Raw genomic sequence first — 19,014 nt, 5'->3', positions numbered from 1 at the left:
TCTCAATGCGAACACACAGTTCCCATTGTCTGCAATGTAGAAAATTTAGAAAATCAACCAGAGATTAGATCTCAGAGCACTAATTGCTACCACAAGTTTGCAGTAGCAATAACCAGCTGGCTGGTTAAATTTGCCCATTTGCGGGAGTGCAATAATTTAGCCCTCCACTTGTAATCTAGCCCTATGTTTTTAGCATGTACAGTCTATGAGGCCCATTTATCAAGCTCCGTATGGAGCTTGTGGGCCTGTGTTTCTGGCGAGTCAGACTCACAAGAAACAGGAGTTATGAAGCAGCGGTCTAAAGATCGCTGCTCCATAACCCTGTCTGCCTGCTCTGAGCAGGCAGGCAGGAATCGCCACAATTCAACCCGATCGAGATCGGGTTGTTTGACACCTCCCTGCTGGCGGCCCATTGGCCGGGAGTCTGCAGGGGGCGGCGTTGCACCAGCAGCTCGTGCAATGCTGAATACGGAGAGCATATTGCTCTCCGCATTCAGCAAGGTCTTGCAGACCTGATCCGCACTGTCGGATCAGGTCTGCAAGACCTTTAATAAATAGGCCTCTATATATTAATAAGCACAATTGTTTCCTGGTTTAATAAAAAGTGAAAAATACTGCTCAAATTTCACTGTGCTTACTAAAATATTATCACGATAATTTTGTTTAATATCAGAATTAAGTATTTATAAATGTACTCAAAATGATATAAAATGAGATGCACACATCAGAAATTGATATGTCAAGTGAAAAAAACCTGCATTAAACACTATGCAGTCATAGGACCCATTTATCAAGCTGTGAAATCAGCTTCGGGCCCCGCCGTTTCAGGCCTGCCGCTGCCCCTATCTATTACCTGAAATCATCCCAATCCAATTGGGATGATTGTAAGACCCTGCTAGCGTCTGATTGTCTGCCAGGGTGCAGTGGGTGGCATTGCATAAGCATTGATTGTGCAATGCTTGTGCAATGTTAAATACAGTAGAGAACCATGTCCGTCCGACCTATGATAAATGGAGCCCATAATCAATGCTGAATCAATAATCAAGCAGATTATATTTTCACTTTGGCCTTGTATATTTGCTTTTGTGATGACTTTTAGAAACTCATTTAAAATATCTTTTTATTCAGTTGTTTGTTTTTTTGTTAGCCAGATTTCCTGGTATATTGTAAACATAATACAAGTGCTTTCACTAGTTCAAATGGCTGCACTATTTGTGTATAAAGGACATACAATACAATCACCTGATACACATACAGGCCTAGATTAGTGGTGGAACGCAACTGATAGTGCAGGGTTTGTTATCTTGTGCTCAACCTCACACAAAGTGAATGGTTAAAAAAGTTTAACCAAACCATCTTAAAGGGACAGTATACCCAAATTTTCATTTTACTGCATGTAATGGACACTACTATAAAGAATAATATGCACAGATACTGACCTAAAAATCCAGTATAAAACTGTTAAAAGCTCCCAGTTTAGCACTGTTAAAAAGATTAGCTGGAACACACACTGAAAGCAAAAAAAGCAGACCCCCCCCCCCTTCCTCTGCATATGAAAAGACTCTTTACACAAACAAGAGCAAGCTGGAGGAGGTATACATCAGTATTCTCCTAAAACTTTGGTGCTTGGTTAGGAGTCTGAAAATCAGCGCAATGTTATTTAAAAATAAGCAAAACTATACATTTAAAAAAACTTTATAGGCTATATAAATGGATCATCTACAAAACATTTATGCAAAGAAAAATCTAGCGTAGAATGTCCCTTTAATGTGTCCAAAAGTCATTTAGCAAGGGCTATAATTTTAATGCATAGATCTCTAATAGTAGGGTCCAAAAATGCAGCCCTGGATATTTATTAAGTCAGCCTTATTTCCTGTTTAGTCAGTAGAATGCACGTACCCCATTTTTTTATAAGGGGTTTTACTGGGATACTTGTTCCCCCAATATTTTTTTTCATAATTAAATTATTTTAGTTTGTATTTAAAAAATTGCAAGATCGTTATATAGGCCCCCTATAACCCAATTGCATCCAATAATCACCCCTTTAAATTGTAGCTTTCCATCCCCAGCTGCTGCAGCCCACCGGGAAGTCTACTGGTACCCTGGTAGGTAATCTCGCCTTGTCTATTAGCTCTCATTGTGCTTGTATAACAAATGGTGAGTTAAAGGAACACAAGTAAAAATTTTACTTTCATGATTCAGGAGTATTCCATTTACTTCCATTATCAAATTTTGCACAGTCTTTTTATATACACATTTTAAAGCACCAGCTCCTACTGAGCATGTGCACAAGCTCACAGGGTATACGTATACTAGTCTGTGATTGGCTGATGCCTGTCACATGACACAGGAGGCAGGCAAATGGAATAAAAATAAAATTGCCAGAGAAAAAAATCTGCTGCTTTTGTGAAATTATTGCATTGCATTCACTTTTTATTATGCACTTGTTAAAATATGCAATTCTACTGTAGTTATTGGTCCTTTAAGTGTTGTGCTTATGTGCAATTAAAAATAACACTTTAAAATGTAGAACTTTTTGATGTCACGTACCTGCCACTCCTGTTAAGGCCATCTTTTCTTTTGTTTATTGTCTTGCATGCCAAGGGCGCGGCAAAGACTTCACTGCCGTGTGCCTGCCCCATTTTGGATGCATTTCTGATTTTATCTTTGTATGCATCTTTGCGCCCCACTGTGCGTGCTTGTGCATTCTTCTTGGTGCCAAATCTGCACCTATTTAAAACAGCCTTCTCCTCTTCTTCCTGCCCAAGTATAGGTTTATGTACAAAAATATGCAGGCACTACTCGGTGAGTATGAAGTAAAAAATACAACCTTTATTCGGCTTCATTAAAAGAATACAAATCAGTCCAAGCAAATGGCAGACACACATGTGGAGCTTAATCATAGCCTATGCCTATGATTAAGCGCCACTAGGGGGCACGAAACGCGTCAGACCGTCTGTTACTCTTGTCTGTGTGTCTGCCATTTGCTTGGACTGATTTGTATTCTTTTAATGAAGCTGAATAAAGGTTGTATTTTTTACTTCATACTCACCTAGTAGTGCCTGCATATTTTTGTACATATTATTTTGCTGGGCTGATCACCCATACCTATGACACTCTGGTATAGGTAGCCTCCAATTGGATGACCTACTGAGTAACTGGTTCCAGTTATGGGTTAGTGGAGCCGCACGCCAAGGTTTCTGTTTGCAAGTATAGATTTACTCTGTGATTCCTAAGGTGATCTTTTACATTGTTAGTGCTGTCCGCCTACTTGTTGCCAAATCCTGCTTTGCATTGTTAACAACCATTTTACTTTGCCCTCTGGTACCTTGACAGTTTCGACTGACTACTAGGGATGGGCGAATGTGTTTATATCCGAATTCGATTGTTAGAATGAATGTTATTGTAGAAATTTGATTTACATAATAGAATGTTGATAAGAACGCATATTCTTAAAAATTTGATTTTCGAATGTTATTTACAGTTTTCGAATGTCACATTCGAATTCGAATGTCACATTTGAATTTGAATGTCACATTAAAATTCGAATGTCACATTCGAATTCGAATGTTACATTCGAATATCACATTCGAATTCGAATATTACATTTATAAAACACAATTGTAGACTAGAAACACTATTTCGAATTTGAATGTCACATTCGAATCGAATATCACATTTAAAACACAGTATTAGACTAGAAATACTATTTCAAATTCGAATGTGACATTCGAATTCGAATGTAGCATTCAAATTCGAATATTACATTTATTAAACAGTTGTAGACTAGAAATACTATTTCAAATTTGAATGTCACATTCGAATTCGAATGTCACATTCAAATTTGAATATTACATTTCGAAATTGAATGAATACATAGCTAAACATTTTATTATACAAACGAATATTTTCGAATTTTATTGAAAAATTCGAAAACGAAAATTCGAAAATACAATGTTAGAATGTTATATAAACATTCAAAATTCGATTCGAATGAACGAACGAATGTATCAAAATTCGTTTTAAATTTCACATTTTTTAGAAACATTCGCCCATCCCTACTGACTACCTGTTGCTATATCCTGCTTTCCCTTGTTACCAACATTTTTGCCTTGCCCTCTGGTACCTTGAAAGTTTGGACTGACTACCTGTTGCTGAATCCTGCTTTGCCTTGTGGCCAACTCTTTTGCTTTGCCCTCTGGTACCTTGGAAGATTCCTTTATCTTGCTTCTGTGGCTTTCCCCGCACTACCTCATTCCTTTAATCCTATTAACTTTAGTCCTGGGATTTGTCTTTATCTTTCCACTTGACACCGGGATAAGAAGACTACTGGCCAGGATTGGTCTGATAGAGAAATATCCCACGGACTTAACACTTCAGACCTGAGTTAAATGATTGTCAGTTGCTAGTTTTCATAACAAACACATGAAATGGTATTGAAATCAAGGAATTAAGTTATATTTAGACTTGATACTAAGGAAATAAAGGTGTAATAATGAAAGGAAGTTATTGTGGCAGAATTAACGGGATACAGTATATAACAAGTAATGAGGCTGGGAATGGATCAAAGGTGTGTGAGTGAAGTCTTTTATTCTTAAGTTTAATAAAAATAGCACAGAACTATAAAAAGAACTCCACTACTTGTGCAGATTTTTGTGCTCCATCGGTTTAGTGCAACATATTTTAATGTAAAGAGAAGCAGTCTGCCAGGAATGAACAACTGCTCAGTGCCTTATCCTATGGCCCGATTGCCACCTGGGAGTAGCTTCCTTTTGCCCAATTGTGCTTTTCACAGAGGAGAACTTTCTTGTAGTATATCAGTCTGATCCTGCCTAACAAGGTCAGTCCAACCCCGAAATACCAGACAATTCTCCTCTGAACAATTCTCCTTTAGAAAAAAAGATGTCTAATAATTATCAACAGAAAAGCACCATTAAATTCTATGGGGATTTTTGTAGATATATAATCTGCTAAATTTTTCTAAAGAATTGTGATCGATCCCCAGGTTGAGTAATTGGTGCTTGATGATCACCCAGTATATAAATTAAGCCAATGGTATCCTTTTCTCATTAACATAAAAAAATCTCTGATAGCTCACAAAATGAAGCTTTATCTAAACTGTGTAAACTGTTATCACATTATGCAATAATAGTCGAAATTCTTTCATCAGAGTTGGAGGAAATAGTCCATATGAACAGGCAGTATGAACTGTGCACATTCACGTTTTTAATTTTAATATTAAAGGGACATGAAACCCAAATTTTTTCTTTCATGATTTAGAAAGAGCATACAATTATAAACAACTTTCTAATTTACTTCTATTATCTATTTTGCTTCATCCTCTTGATATTCTTTGCTGAAAAGCATATCTAGATATGCTTAGTAGCTGCTGATTGGTAGCTGCACATAGATGCCTCCTGTGATTGGTTCACTGTGTGCATTGCTATTTCTTCATTAAAGTATATCTAAAGAATAAAGCAAATTAGGTAATAGAAGTAAATTGGAATGTTGTTTAAAATTATAATCTCTACCTTAATCATGAAAGAAAATGTTTGGGTATAGTGTCCCTTTAACCTTAGATCTTTGTTATATCAATATTTCATTTATGTTTTTATGATTTTAATAGACCACACAAAACAGTTGAGTTTCACTTTGTAAGGAAAGATAATTTTATTTTTTTTATTTATTTTTAAAGATGTTTGGCTCATATAAAAAGTGATGACATCTGACTTTATAAAAACAGATAATGAAACAATTAAACAACCAAGACCGAAGATGCAGAAACGTAGTTAGTAGAATATGTTGAACTGCAGCAATAAGTTACGTCACAATATTTCACAAATTGCATGGCAAATAACAAAGCCACGGCATGATAATTTAAATCTAAAAATAGTATCTCACATAGTATGAATTTGGCATTGATGCATATTTTACAAAATTGTGCAAAAGTACTATACATAAACACAGATCATAACAGGTGGTCTTGACAATACATTAACTTCTTCTTAGTATTTTATGCACTTAACATTTTGGCACTAAAGTATATTTCCTCCAAAGGCAATTCACAAATATATTTTCACTTTGAACTACATTTACGCTCAGGTTATAACTGCAAAACAGCTATCAAAAATGTGCTTAATTTTCTTGGTTTATTCTTTAAAGTTCCACTTCTGTCTGAAACTGAGTAATAAAGATGATTACGCCCATCTCACTAAAGTACATTCTAAAAAGGTGTTACAAAACAAGTTTCTTGATTTAAAACAGTAATTGTACTATTTTTTTGTCTTCTGTTTGGTACACAGATAAAGTTGTTTTGAATACGTCCTTACCGTGTATATTTACAATAAAGTGTTGATTAATTAAATAAAAATGAATGAGATGATAATATATTTCTTTAGACTGTACTTAACAAAATTATGTTGCACAGTGCATAATGCTGGAGTGGAGTATTTTTAAGGCGTCTATCAAGGAATATATATAAATATATATATATATATATATATATTTAACACAGAGATATATTATTTGATTCATTCACAGAGATTAGTCCATTTAATGGGATTGCTATACCTGACATAGGGCTAGATAACAAGTTATTTAGCGCTTTCGCTCAAGCGATAACACCGCCAGAAGTAAAGATTTTGTGTGCAAGTTAGCGTGCATATTGCAAGATAAAAGTAAAACTGTTGCTCACAAGTGAACCCGATGTGCGCCAACTAAAGTACTTATAGCTCGCACACAAGCCAGTCCAATGTTCTTTACATAACGGAAAATGTTATTTTTATAAATATTTATAAGACCAGTTGTAATTAGATTGTGTTTATATGAGCGTAACAGTTTATTTTAAAGTATTTATATTGTGTTTGGTGCAACTTTTATTTTAGCCCTAACCCTTTATGCAAGGTTTCCAGTCGCGCTAGCACTACACACGTTAAATTTGATAACTCTTGATTGCACATTTACGTTCCACTTGTAATACACAGGCAAATTAACATACCTGTGATATTGCTTTTTCGTGTGCACCACTTGTAATCTAGCCCATGCTGTCAACATGGATGTTTTTATTTGGCCTAGCTTACAATTCAAAGGGCAACATTGCTTTATTTTATGTTTTGGGGACATGAGACAAAACAAACAAACCCCCCCACAGTTTTTCAACTCATTACTGCTATACACACTACAGTAGTGTTGTTTCTATTCTAAAGCCTATCAAAACCATACAGCTTATACAATTTAAAGATAAAAACAAAATATACATTTGTTTTAATGTGTTTAAATGTTCTGCTTCTTTGAACAAGTAATTTATATGTCTGGTAAACAAATAGACAGATGCGCAAAGGCATCATGCATTGGAATTTGCGGTAGTACTTTTTACTGTATCGAAATGATTTGTGTATGTGCTCACTGCTAAATGAAAATAACAATATAAGTGTATTTAATACATGATTCTCTTTAAACTATATAATGCATAAAAAATAAAAATAAGGTAATATGCTCTAAATGTAGCATACCGTTTTTAATAAAATCAGTTTATCATTGAAAAATATAAATCTATGCATAAGAGATTTTTTTATTCCTTATGTAACACTAAAATAATTTTGTCTGTGTAAATATATATATATATATATATATATATATATATATATATATATATATATATATATATATATATATATATATATAGGTGGCCCTCGGTTTATGCCGGTTCAATTTGATCTGTTTCAGAATAAAAACCTTTTTATTCAGTCATGTGACTGCTATTGAAAAGCATTGAAAATCAGTGTACTAATTAAAATAACCAATAGGTGGAGCTGTCCGCTTGTGTTGCAGCAAAGTTATGCAAACTTAGCAGACTGAAATTAATCTGTGTACACAGAACAGACCTTAGCTATCGAGCAGCTTTCAAAGCAACAAGATCTAGCAGCCACTTCCCTATTATCTTCCTGTCCAGCTGCTTGAGGTGAGGGTGCCTAACTGGTTAATAAGTCCAGATTGAAATGCATAGAATAGGTGCAGACCCAATATTATCCAATATTATCTAGCATGGTAACAACGCAGATAACTGTTTGTAGAAAAAAAAAGGTTTTGTTCATTAAACTTAGTTTGATGATACAGTCTGTTGTGTGATTATTTAATTAGGTTTATAATGTTGTTTAGCACTTAAAGTCTTCAATTCAAAGCATAAAAAATAATGTATTAGGTGTTACTTATGTCAATTTTGAGAGGGGCCTGGAACCTAACTCCCTCACTTCCCATTGACTTACATTATAAACTGGGTTTCAATTTGCAATGGTTTCGATTTACAACCATTACTTCTGGAACCTAACCCTGGTGTAAAATGAGGGCTACCTGTATATATAAAAAACCTAATATGCAGTGACCCCTTACACACACCCCACCCATCTAAGCACGCCCCTCTGGCTACTAATCACCCAAAGAAATCAAGTAAAACAGATTAAATTAAAAGTAACCTTTAAAAAAAAACTTTTCCCTTGCTAATAAACATTCCAGTGTAATATATATATATATAATGGGCTCCATTTATGAAGCAGCAAATGCGGTTTTCGGAGTCCCATCATTTCAGGCTCGCCTGAAATGGAAGTTAAGAAGCAGCGGTCATAAAACCACTGCTCCTTAACCTCTCTGTCACCTTTTAGGTGGCAGATTAAAATAATTACAATCCGATCAGGATGATTGACAGCCTCTGCTAGTGGCTGATTGGTTGCCAGTGAGCAGGGGGCGGCATTGCACAAGCATTTCACTAGTGAGATGCTTGTGCAATGATCAATGCAGACAGCGTATGCTGTCGGCATTTAGCGATGTCGAGCGGATATGATTCAATATAGCAAATCATGTCCGCTTGACACTACATAAATCTACCCCTTAGCCTTTTCTGGCCATCAGCAATAGGGTCTCACATTCCTCTTCCTTGGTTTCAGTCTGGGCCTGGTCTAATGTTGCCTCCTATTTATCTTATTGTTTTAAACAATTCTTATGAACTAATATTGTGCTAGGAGAGATCACTTTCAAACGTTTAGCCAAATGGACATTATACTAAAAATAGATTAATATATTTTCTTTTAATGACAGTCCAGCTTATATGTAAAATATTAAGCATGCCTTCTTTAAATGTTTAAGTGTCTTTCTAGATCTTTCTAGAATTATGACTAAAACTACCAGGAGTTTAGATGGTATGATTGTGTAATATTTTTGTGTGCATTTATCTATCATCTATCTATCTATCTATCTATCTATCTATCATCTATCTATCTATCTATCTATCTATCTATCATCTATCTATCTATCTATCTATCTATCTATCTATCTATCTATCTATCTATCTATCTATCTATTCATCCTCAGCAGTTTCTAGTTATGCTTTTGTTTAGTATTACATGTTGTTTGCCATTGAGAATAAAATTACAGAATGTCACACCCTGCATAAAACCCACCCTTATTCAAATAGCACAATGGTCCACTAGTAGACCAAGTTGGAAAAGAAAAATAATGTGCGGTATATATATATATATAGGTACTTTATGATTTTTATTTTATCATTTTGATGTTGTACTTTTCTCCTACAGTCAACAGTTACCTTTAATTTTATTTATGTGCGTAAATATATTTATGTTATTTAAAGGTTTGATCTCGTAACCATTTGCTGCCCAGGTGTCATTGATAACATAATTGTTTATGCACCATACTTGCCATTTGAATGGACTGAGGGGAATAGAAGGAGCTTGCAATTGCAAAAGTTCAGTTGAAAAATCAATTGAATTAAAAAAAATAACACTGAGGCAATTATATAGACTGACTAGAAAATGTAACCATGGCCTATAGACACACTTAAACTACTTTGCAAACATAATCTTATTCTTTATTGATGTGGGTGTTTTGAATGTTATAATAATCAATTGATTGTATCTTTAGTGCAATTTACACAATTAGAATTAAAAAAATATGTGTTACCAGGTAGTATTGTGTGCTTTCAATATGTGCTGGTGATAGATGTGCAATTGTGAGAAGTGTTGTATAGTTCTGGGAAATGTTTTATTATCAAACATTACTAGAATCATTGCTCTACAACATATACACTGCAAAACTGTTACACTGAGCATCACAGATAAGTATTAGGACATCGTGTGAGGGAAGAAATTACATTTTAAACTAGTTTTAGAGTTTTTAAAATCTTAGAAAAATAAGTGATTCATGTTTACCTTCTTCTTCTTTTTTTTTTTTTTTTTTTTTTTTGCTTTTATATGGTAGCAAATGCCTTCCCCTCATTTTTAAATTCTGAATAATTTTTGCTTACCAGTTAGTTACTGTTAATAGTTATTCAACACATTGCTAATAATGTTATAGAATGGTAGGTTAATTAATCAGTTCCGTTTGTGGGTTTAGAGGAAACGGATACATTTTTTCTGTGCCAAAGTAAGTACTTTTTTTTTTACGATCATAAATAAATGTGTCTTGCAGATAAGAGTTGGACTTGTCAAATGAAACTATTTTACTATATTCCAGTGTAATTTTATATTAAAAATGTTATAGTAAAAATAGCTCATAGAAATAGTTGCACCTTTTGTACTACAAATGTGGTTCATAAGCCTCATATGCTTATACAAATGGAGTAAAATCCACTTGAAGACTTGGAAAATCAATGATTTAATAATTTAACAGTGTTCAAAGCTTGTTTGTCAGGAAAATAAATGACTTGAAATACATCATAATGATACTGTTTCATAGCTCACATACACCTAAATAACAAGTTTTGCACTATAGAGGGTGCGAAACTAACTAAAAAAAGTTGCGTTATTTCACCCTCCGTAGTGCTGCCATTACAAGTTTTTGAAAAACCGCTTTGTGCGTGCGATATGGTGGCGATGAGCTCCATACCGCACAAAATCCAAGGGCTGAGAATACGTGCTCATGTACGCTTTCCCCATAGACATTAGTTTAAACCTAACACCTTAACATAAACCCCAAGTCTAAACACCCATAATCTGCAGCCCCGACATCACCAACACTATAATAAAGTTATTAACCCCTAATCTGTCACTCCCGACATCGCAGCCACTAATAAAAGTTATTAACCCCTATTATGCCACTCCCCGACATCATCTCCACTATAATAAAGTTATTAACCCCTATTATGCCACTCCCCGACATCATCTCCACTATAATAAAGTTATTAACTCCTATTCCCACGCACCCCAACATCACCCACACTATAATACAGCTATTAACCCCTATTAAACCGCTCCCCAACATCGCTGCCACTAAATAAAGTTATTAACCCCTAAACCACTGGCCTCCCATATCACCACCACTAAATAAATCCATTAACCCCTAAACCGCCAGCCCCCCACATCGCAAAAAAACTAAAATAAACTATTAACCCCTAAACCTAACAACACCCTAACTTTAAATTAAAATTACAATATCCCTATCTTAAAATAAATAAAAACTTACCTGCGAAATTAAAAAAACCTAAGTTTGAACTAACAATTAACCTAACATAACTATTAGACTAAAATTAAAATAACTAAAAATTAAATAAACATTAAAAAAAACCTAACACTACTAAAAAAATGTAAATCTAGAATTACAAAAAATAAAAAATACTAAATTACGAAAAATAACAAACAAAATTATACAAAATAAAAACAATTACAACGAATCTAATAGCCCTATAAAAATAAAAAGCCCCCCAAAATAAAACAAAAACCCCTAGCCTACAAAAAACTACCAATAGCCCTTAAAAGGGCCTTTTGTAGGGCATTGCCCTAAAGAAATCATCTCTTTTCCCTGTAAAAAAAATACAAAGACTCCCCCAACAGTAAAACCCACCACCCAACCAACGCCCCAAAATAAAAAAAACCTAACTCTAACAAAAACCTAAGCTACCCATTGCCCTGAAAAGGGCATTTGTATGGGCATTGCCCTTAAAAGGGCATTAAGCTCTTTTGCATTGCCCTTAAAAGGGCATTTAGCTCTTTTAAGAAAGCCCCAACTCTAATATAAAAAAAAACACAAAAAAAAAAGTTTTAAAAAAACCTAACACTAACCTCCGACGATCCACTTACAGTTTTTGAAGTACGGACATCCAGGTGGCAAGAAGTCTTCATCCAGGCGGTGAGGTCTTCATCCATCCAGGCATCGTCTTCTATCTTCATCCAGGCGGCATCTTCTATCTTCATCCCGGCAGCGTCTTCTATCTTCATCCCGGCGGCACGGAGCGGGTCCATCCTTCAAGCGTCCTCTTCATACGGTTGCCACTGTACACTGAATCTTCAATGCAAGGGAGCCATTTCAAAATGGCATCCCTTGCATTCCTATTGACTGATTTAATTTTTTAAATTAAAATCAGCCAATAGGATGAGAGCTACTGAAATCCTATTGGCTGTTGAAATCAGCCAATAGGATGAGAGCTACTGAAATTCTATTGGCTGATTTGAATAGAACATCATTTTTGAGTGCAGGATTGACATTGTTTTACAGGCTAAAATGCTTGCAGTACAGCTATACCGACAAGACTCGTAATGGCTGCGTTACTGTTTTAAAGCTGAAATGGCCATTTTTCAGCGTTAGAGCCGTAATGCAAAACTCATAATCTAGGTGATAATCTCCTGCATATTTTTAAAGAACATTTTCCAAATATCAGACCATTAAAAAAAAGAAGAAAATGAGATCTAGCAGATGTATAGCACAGAATGTTGTACTGTTTTGTCTTTTAATATATCCTGAGGGTTAATTAATCCTCTATATTTAGATAGGATTATAGGTAGACTAGAAAAGCCTTATGGTTATTACTGTCTGAAAAAATATGTATTATTGTAAGCAGTGTGCAATTCTGGAGAGATTTTATATACTTTTAGATAAAATTGCTACATGTTTTGACAATGTTGAAACTTTTTTTTTTTTTAAACACAATAATAAAATTTAGATTGTTAAGCCAATATCTGAAAATATATTAAACATCTTCATTTTTTAAAATTTTACATTATTTTGTTTTCAAATTTGTTTGTTTTCAAACCTTAGTCATTATACCTCAGTCATCAGAATGAAAGAACCTGATATTTTGAATGTACTTTTTTTAAAATAAATTATGTTTAAAATTCTGCAAAAATAACAAATTTAAATTGTAGCTTATACATATTTTGACATATTTAGGTTACACACAGCAAAATGGTCACATTAAATAATGACAGCTATTATCAACTTGATCCAAGCAAACATTTGAAGCTATTGCAAATGCAGATTTCAGTCAAAATATTTAAAGCACATTTCAAAAACTATTGAATAATAAAAAAATAAAAAAATTGCATTCAATCCATGTTAATGATTTAATTAATTTCCCTCTAAATTTTTACCTTTTGCTAACCATAGTGAACTAAAATGCTTTGTTTCACCAAGGTTGTTTTTTTTAAGCTATAGGTTAATATACCATATAACTCATAGTCCACATATGATCTGTATATAATATAAGCTAACAGAAATAACCGAAAAAAACTTCCCTGACTAACAACTAGGCTCAGGGTTTGTTTACTCAATGCATGCAGTACAATGGTGTAAACTATTATTTTCTCAACAAACAAATGGCATAAAAATAGATTGAAAGAGAAATGTTTTTACTGGTAGTTAAAGAGCATTTTTTTGTAATGATGAAGATGAAAATATATTTCTAAAAGAGCTTTAGACTAAAGTGAAGGTGTCAACACACACACACACACACTCACACATATACAGACATATACACACATATACACACATATAAACACACACATACACATACTGTACATACACACAAATACATACATACATACATACATACACATACTGTACATACACACACATACATACACACACACACACACACATATATACACTCACAGATATACAGACATATACACGCATACAAACACACACATACACACACACACACACACACACATATACACACACATACATACACACATATACACACATACATACACACACATATACAGACATATACACATACATATATACACTCACACTCACACTCGCACATATATACACACACACACATACTGTATATATATATATATATATATATATATATATATATATATATATATATATATATATATATATATATACACACATATATACACACATACATACACACACACACATATACACACATACATACACATATAGAGACATATACATACATATATACACTCACACACACACACACACACACATATATACACACATACACACACACACACACACATATATAGACATATACACACATACATACACACACATATATACACACATACATACATACACACATACACATGCGAAACCCTATAACTCAGTACAGCGTTGCTACCCTTTACAGTGAGGTGATATCCAAAACCTCAATATGAAATACAAAGAAGAAAAAAGTAAAGGAGCGCCAATATATAATATATATATATATATATATATATATATATATACCATTAGGAACAAGGTAGTGACGGAAGCTGTACCTTACAGTGTACAAATAAAAGTAATTGCACACCCTAAAGTTCAGTGTAAGCTGCTACATTAATATTATTTTTATCAATAGAAAATTAATTTTTAATACTTATTTTTGGCATTTAAATTATATCTATTCACAGTGCGCCCGATCGCGCTATTAAAATCAATGTAGCTCGCTCCCACTCTGGTCTGGTAGCGGGAGCAAGCTACATTGACGTTAATAGCGCAAACGGGCCGGCTGTGATTAGACAGCGTGCCCAGATTCGCTTAGCAGAAGAAAACAGACCCGCTCAGTAGAGCCAAGAGCGGTGTTCTGTTTTCTTTGCGTCATATCTTTTTAACTATTCACTTTTTAAATCTGGAGCTAAGCTAATGTTATATATAATTCTGCACTATGTGCAGAATTATATAACATTATTTCCTAGGTTTACTGGCCCTTTAAATAAATAACTTTTTCTTTCACCTAAAATATCCAACACTGCAAAAATGTCTACAGGATTTTTTTTCCCACGTCATTGCAGTAAAATTAGTAGCACCAACATAAACCCAAAACCAAACAAAAAGAAATCTCAATTATATACTTATGATGATAAAAAATCTTTTTTACCAATTTGCCATTTTCACATTTCACAATTGAGAAAATCCAATATTTTCTTTTGCATTTGTTTAACTGTTAATTTAAATAACGTTACACATATTACCAGGTGGGTTAGTAACGGTTTGCTTTAAATATATTTGTCTCTGGATTTAAATAAATGTCCCTATTAATTCCAGTAGTGAGAGTCTTCAAGCAAGAGTATAGATAAGATTAAGCTTAATTACTACCAAACAGATTCTACTTAGGTTTATGTGATCAACTCTTACATTGTCAAGCTAGGCTGTTTTCCAACATGTCTTTGCTTATTATAAAAATGTCATGTTTAGGGATGGGCAAATGTGTTTATATTCAAATTCGAATGTTAGAACAAATGTTATTGTAGAAATTCGATTTGCATAATAGAATGTTGATAAGAACAAATATTCTTAAAAATTCTATTATCGAATGTTATTTACAGTTTTCGAATGTCACTTTCGAATGTCAAATTCGAATTGGAATATTACATTTATAAAACACAATTGTAGACTAGAAATACTATTTTGAATTCTAATGGCACATTCGAATTCGAATGTCACCTTCAAATTCGAATATTACATTTATAAAACACAGTATTAGACTAGAAATACTATTTTTATTTCGAATTCTAATGTCACATTTGAATTTGAATGTCACATTCGAATTTGAATATTACATTTATAAAACACAGTATTAGACTAGAAATAGTATTTCGAATTCGAATGTAACATTTGAATTCGAATGTAGCATTCAAATTAGAATATTACATTTAATAAACAAAGTTGTAAACTAGAAATACTATTTCAAATTCGAATGTGACATTCGAATTTGAATGTGACATTCGAATTCGAATGTCACATTCAAATTCGAATATTACATTTAAAAAACACAGTATTAGACTAGAAATACTATTTTGAATTTGAATGTCACATTCAAATTCGAATATTACATTTATAAAACACAGTATTAGACTAGAAATACTGTTTCGAAATTGAATTTTACATTCGAATGTAGCATTCAAATTCGAATATTACATTTATCAAACACAGTTGTAAACTAGAAATACTATTTTGAATTTGAATGTGAATTTCAAATTTGAATGTCACATTTCAAAATTAAATGAATACATAGCTAAACATTCTATTATTCGAACGAATATTTTAAAATTTTATTGAAAAATTTGAAAACAAAAATTCAAAAATAAGTGTTAGAATGTTATATAAACATTCGAAATTTGATTTGAATGAACGAATGTATCAAAATTCGTTTTAAATTTCGATTTTTTTGAAACATTCGCTCATCCCTAGTCATGTTTCAATTAAATAGATTCTTCTAAAAAAAAAAAAAAACTTAGTTTTATTCTCTCTGCTTCTTTTGAATGCAATTTTAAATCAATATTTTAAAAATAATACTATTACTAGTGTCCTTTATTGTCCCAATAGTAAAGATTGTTGTCATATCTGTTAAATTCACTGTTTTGTGGGGTGATAATCCTGTACTAGCCTAAACACAAAATATATGTATTCAAGAATTTCCTTAAAAACTATATAACATTTTAAAATTAGGTTAGGACTTAACATCTAGAATTTAGTATAATCAATAGCAATGATCCTTGTTCAAATGTAGGTATCTTTAAGAATAATCTGCTAGTCTCAATAATAAAAAAAAAACACAAGCTTGGCATCCCTTGTTCACGCTAGAATTACAATTTATCGTCACAATAGAATTACAATATATGAGTAGCCCATTTCTTCTGATTTAACACAACGTTTGTCTTCTTATTTATATTAAAGTGCTATAATATTGTGGATCCTTTAATGAAAACCATTTGTCAAAGTAGATATTTTGTAGTATTAATAGATGTATCAATTTTAGTGCTATTAAAATTGTTAGAAGAAAATTAAGATCTGTAATTCATTTCTGAAATTACTCAGAACACAAACATCATTTAATACAGAAGACGAAAACAAGAGCTCTAGAAAATCAGTTCAGCAAAAAATTACATCTGAACAATAATGCAGAACAAGAGCAATTCAAAGAATAAAACCACAAATCGTGATGTGTGATGGATGAGATGACCAGGCTTTTGTGGCAAAGGTTCAGCAAGTGTTAAGTAAATCCTATCTTACTATGCTGCACATTAAAATGATCAGTTTACTGTGATGAACAGTATTGAAACAGTCTTTGTTTTAGCTTTTCAAAATGCTACTTTAACATCTAAAGCATTCCCAGATTGGCACTCAAAATGTTGACATTTATTTAAAAATGGTTGATCTCAATATCCGATATATGCAAGATTGTAGCATCATTTCCATTTACACTGAGACAATCACATAGAAAACATGGCAAATTACAAATGCTAAGTAACACTGTAGCTTAGTTGACATGTTAAAAAAGTATGAAAAATTGATTAACATTCAGAGTAAGTAAAAATCTTTCTCTGTTCACACTGATGGCTCCATACTGTTTTCTCATAAAGATGAAAGCTGATGTTTTAGATGATGAATACAAGTTTTTTGTGTCTTAAACAGTATACAGTAAATTATGCTTCCAACAGAGCCGTAAACTGTGAGACAAAGCACTAAACTTTTATCTTAACGTGGATAACAGAAATAATGATTTTTTCCTTCAAAGTGCTGACATATAATGGTTTAATTCCAAAACCATTTATCTAGATTGCTGACAGATTTATATTCTTTATGTCTTTTTACATGTTCACATGCCAGGCATGCATGTGACTCCCAAAACTGAGAAAGATTAACTGTAAAGTGCTTCTTCCAATTAAAGTAGCTAAGGTACCTTTCAGTATCCTTATTCAACATTAGAAGGTGGTCTGCTAGATCTCTTGGAGAAAGAAAGTCTTCAACATGAATAAAAGAATCTCCTGGGATATAATTCTCATAATTTTCTCTTGAAGGACCAAGAACGACTGGCACAGATCCAGCTACCAATGCATTATAAAGTTTTTCTGTAATATAATCTTTGTGGATGGAATTTTCAAAAGAAAGGTAAAATTTACAAGAAGCAATTGTAGGGATTAGGCTTGTGTCACTTAAGTACTCTCCAAATGCTTGACCATATGTTAAGATCTCAATGTATTTGTTGAGTTCATTATAATATTTCACCCTAGCATGCTCAGGATTCCAGTTACTCACAACCCAACACACAAGCTTGTCTTTGCTTGGCACTTCAAACTCAAAGGGCTGTGTACTTACAGCCAAATAGCCATAGGGCACTTGAATATCTGAGTCACGTCTGTAGGTCAAAGTCAGATTAAATAAGTTCTCAATGCCACTTGTTTGTGGTGTATGAGTTGGTGACTCCAAGTTCATCCAAATCCATTTCTGAAAAGGTGGCCTAGATGGTGGGGGTAAGTTAGTCAGATCCCAGCTTATGTCTCTATGATGTATAAGAACAGCATCTGCTCTGTGGTACAGTGAACGGTTGGTAGTTAAATGGCATCCATGTATATTAAATAAAGTCTGACAAGATTTGAGTTCAAATGTTTGTCCAAAAGGCCACACCCAAATAAGAATGATGGTTTCATTGATGGGTTCATTTTTAGAGGAGAAAAATTTCTTCATTTTAAGGACAGTGTTAGCTGATTCTATAGGGCTGGAGATCCAGTTGTTTGTTGGCTTCACATATATCAGTAAACATATCATGAAACAGATAAACACAATGCAGATAACTAAAAATGGTCGGAAAATTCCTTTAGATGTTGATGTCATACTTTGCCCTGAAAAACAAGAGAGATTATCAGTGGATATTCAAAATTCAATAGCAACAGTTCTATGACACTGCAAAGAAGATTTTTGTTTTGAATAATTAGAAAATTTGTTGTGTGAAAATGAAGCTATTGCGAAATTTGCTTTGTTGTTTTTAAA

General features: G+C 33.2%; 1 protein-coding gene across 1 annotated transcript; it reads right to left on the bottom strand.

Moving 5' to 3' along the window:
- Positions 1-17,778: 17,778 nt before the first annotated feature.
- On the bottom strand, positions 17,779-18,861 carry FUT9 (fucosyltransferase 9). Its single transcript, XM_053709099.1, has one exon. It carries the CDS (start codon positions 18,856-18,858, stop codon positions 17,779-17,781), a length of 1,080 nt encoding a protein of 359 aa, XP_053565074.1. The 5' UTR covers positions 18,859-18,861.
- Positions 18,862-19,014: the final 153 nt, after the last annotated feature.

This window comes from Bombina bombina, chromosome 4, assembly GCF_027579735.1.
Source record: "Bombina bombina isolate aBomBom1 chromosome 4, aBomBom1.pri, whole genome shotgun sequence".
Taxonomy (NCBI): Eukaryota; Metazoa; Chordata; class Amphibia; order Anura; family Bombinatoridae; genus Bombina; species Bombina bombina.
This window is presented reverse-complemented; position numbering and strand designations above follow the sequence as displayed.

Excerpts from the sequence above, each read along its gene's own strand:
- FUT9 (XM_053709099.1), bottom strand. The coding sequence starts at position 18,858 with ATGACATCAACATCTAAAGGAATTTTCCGACCATTTTTAGTTATCTGC.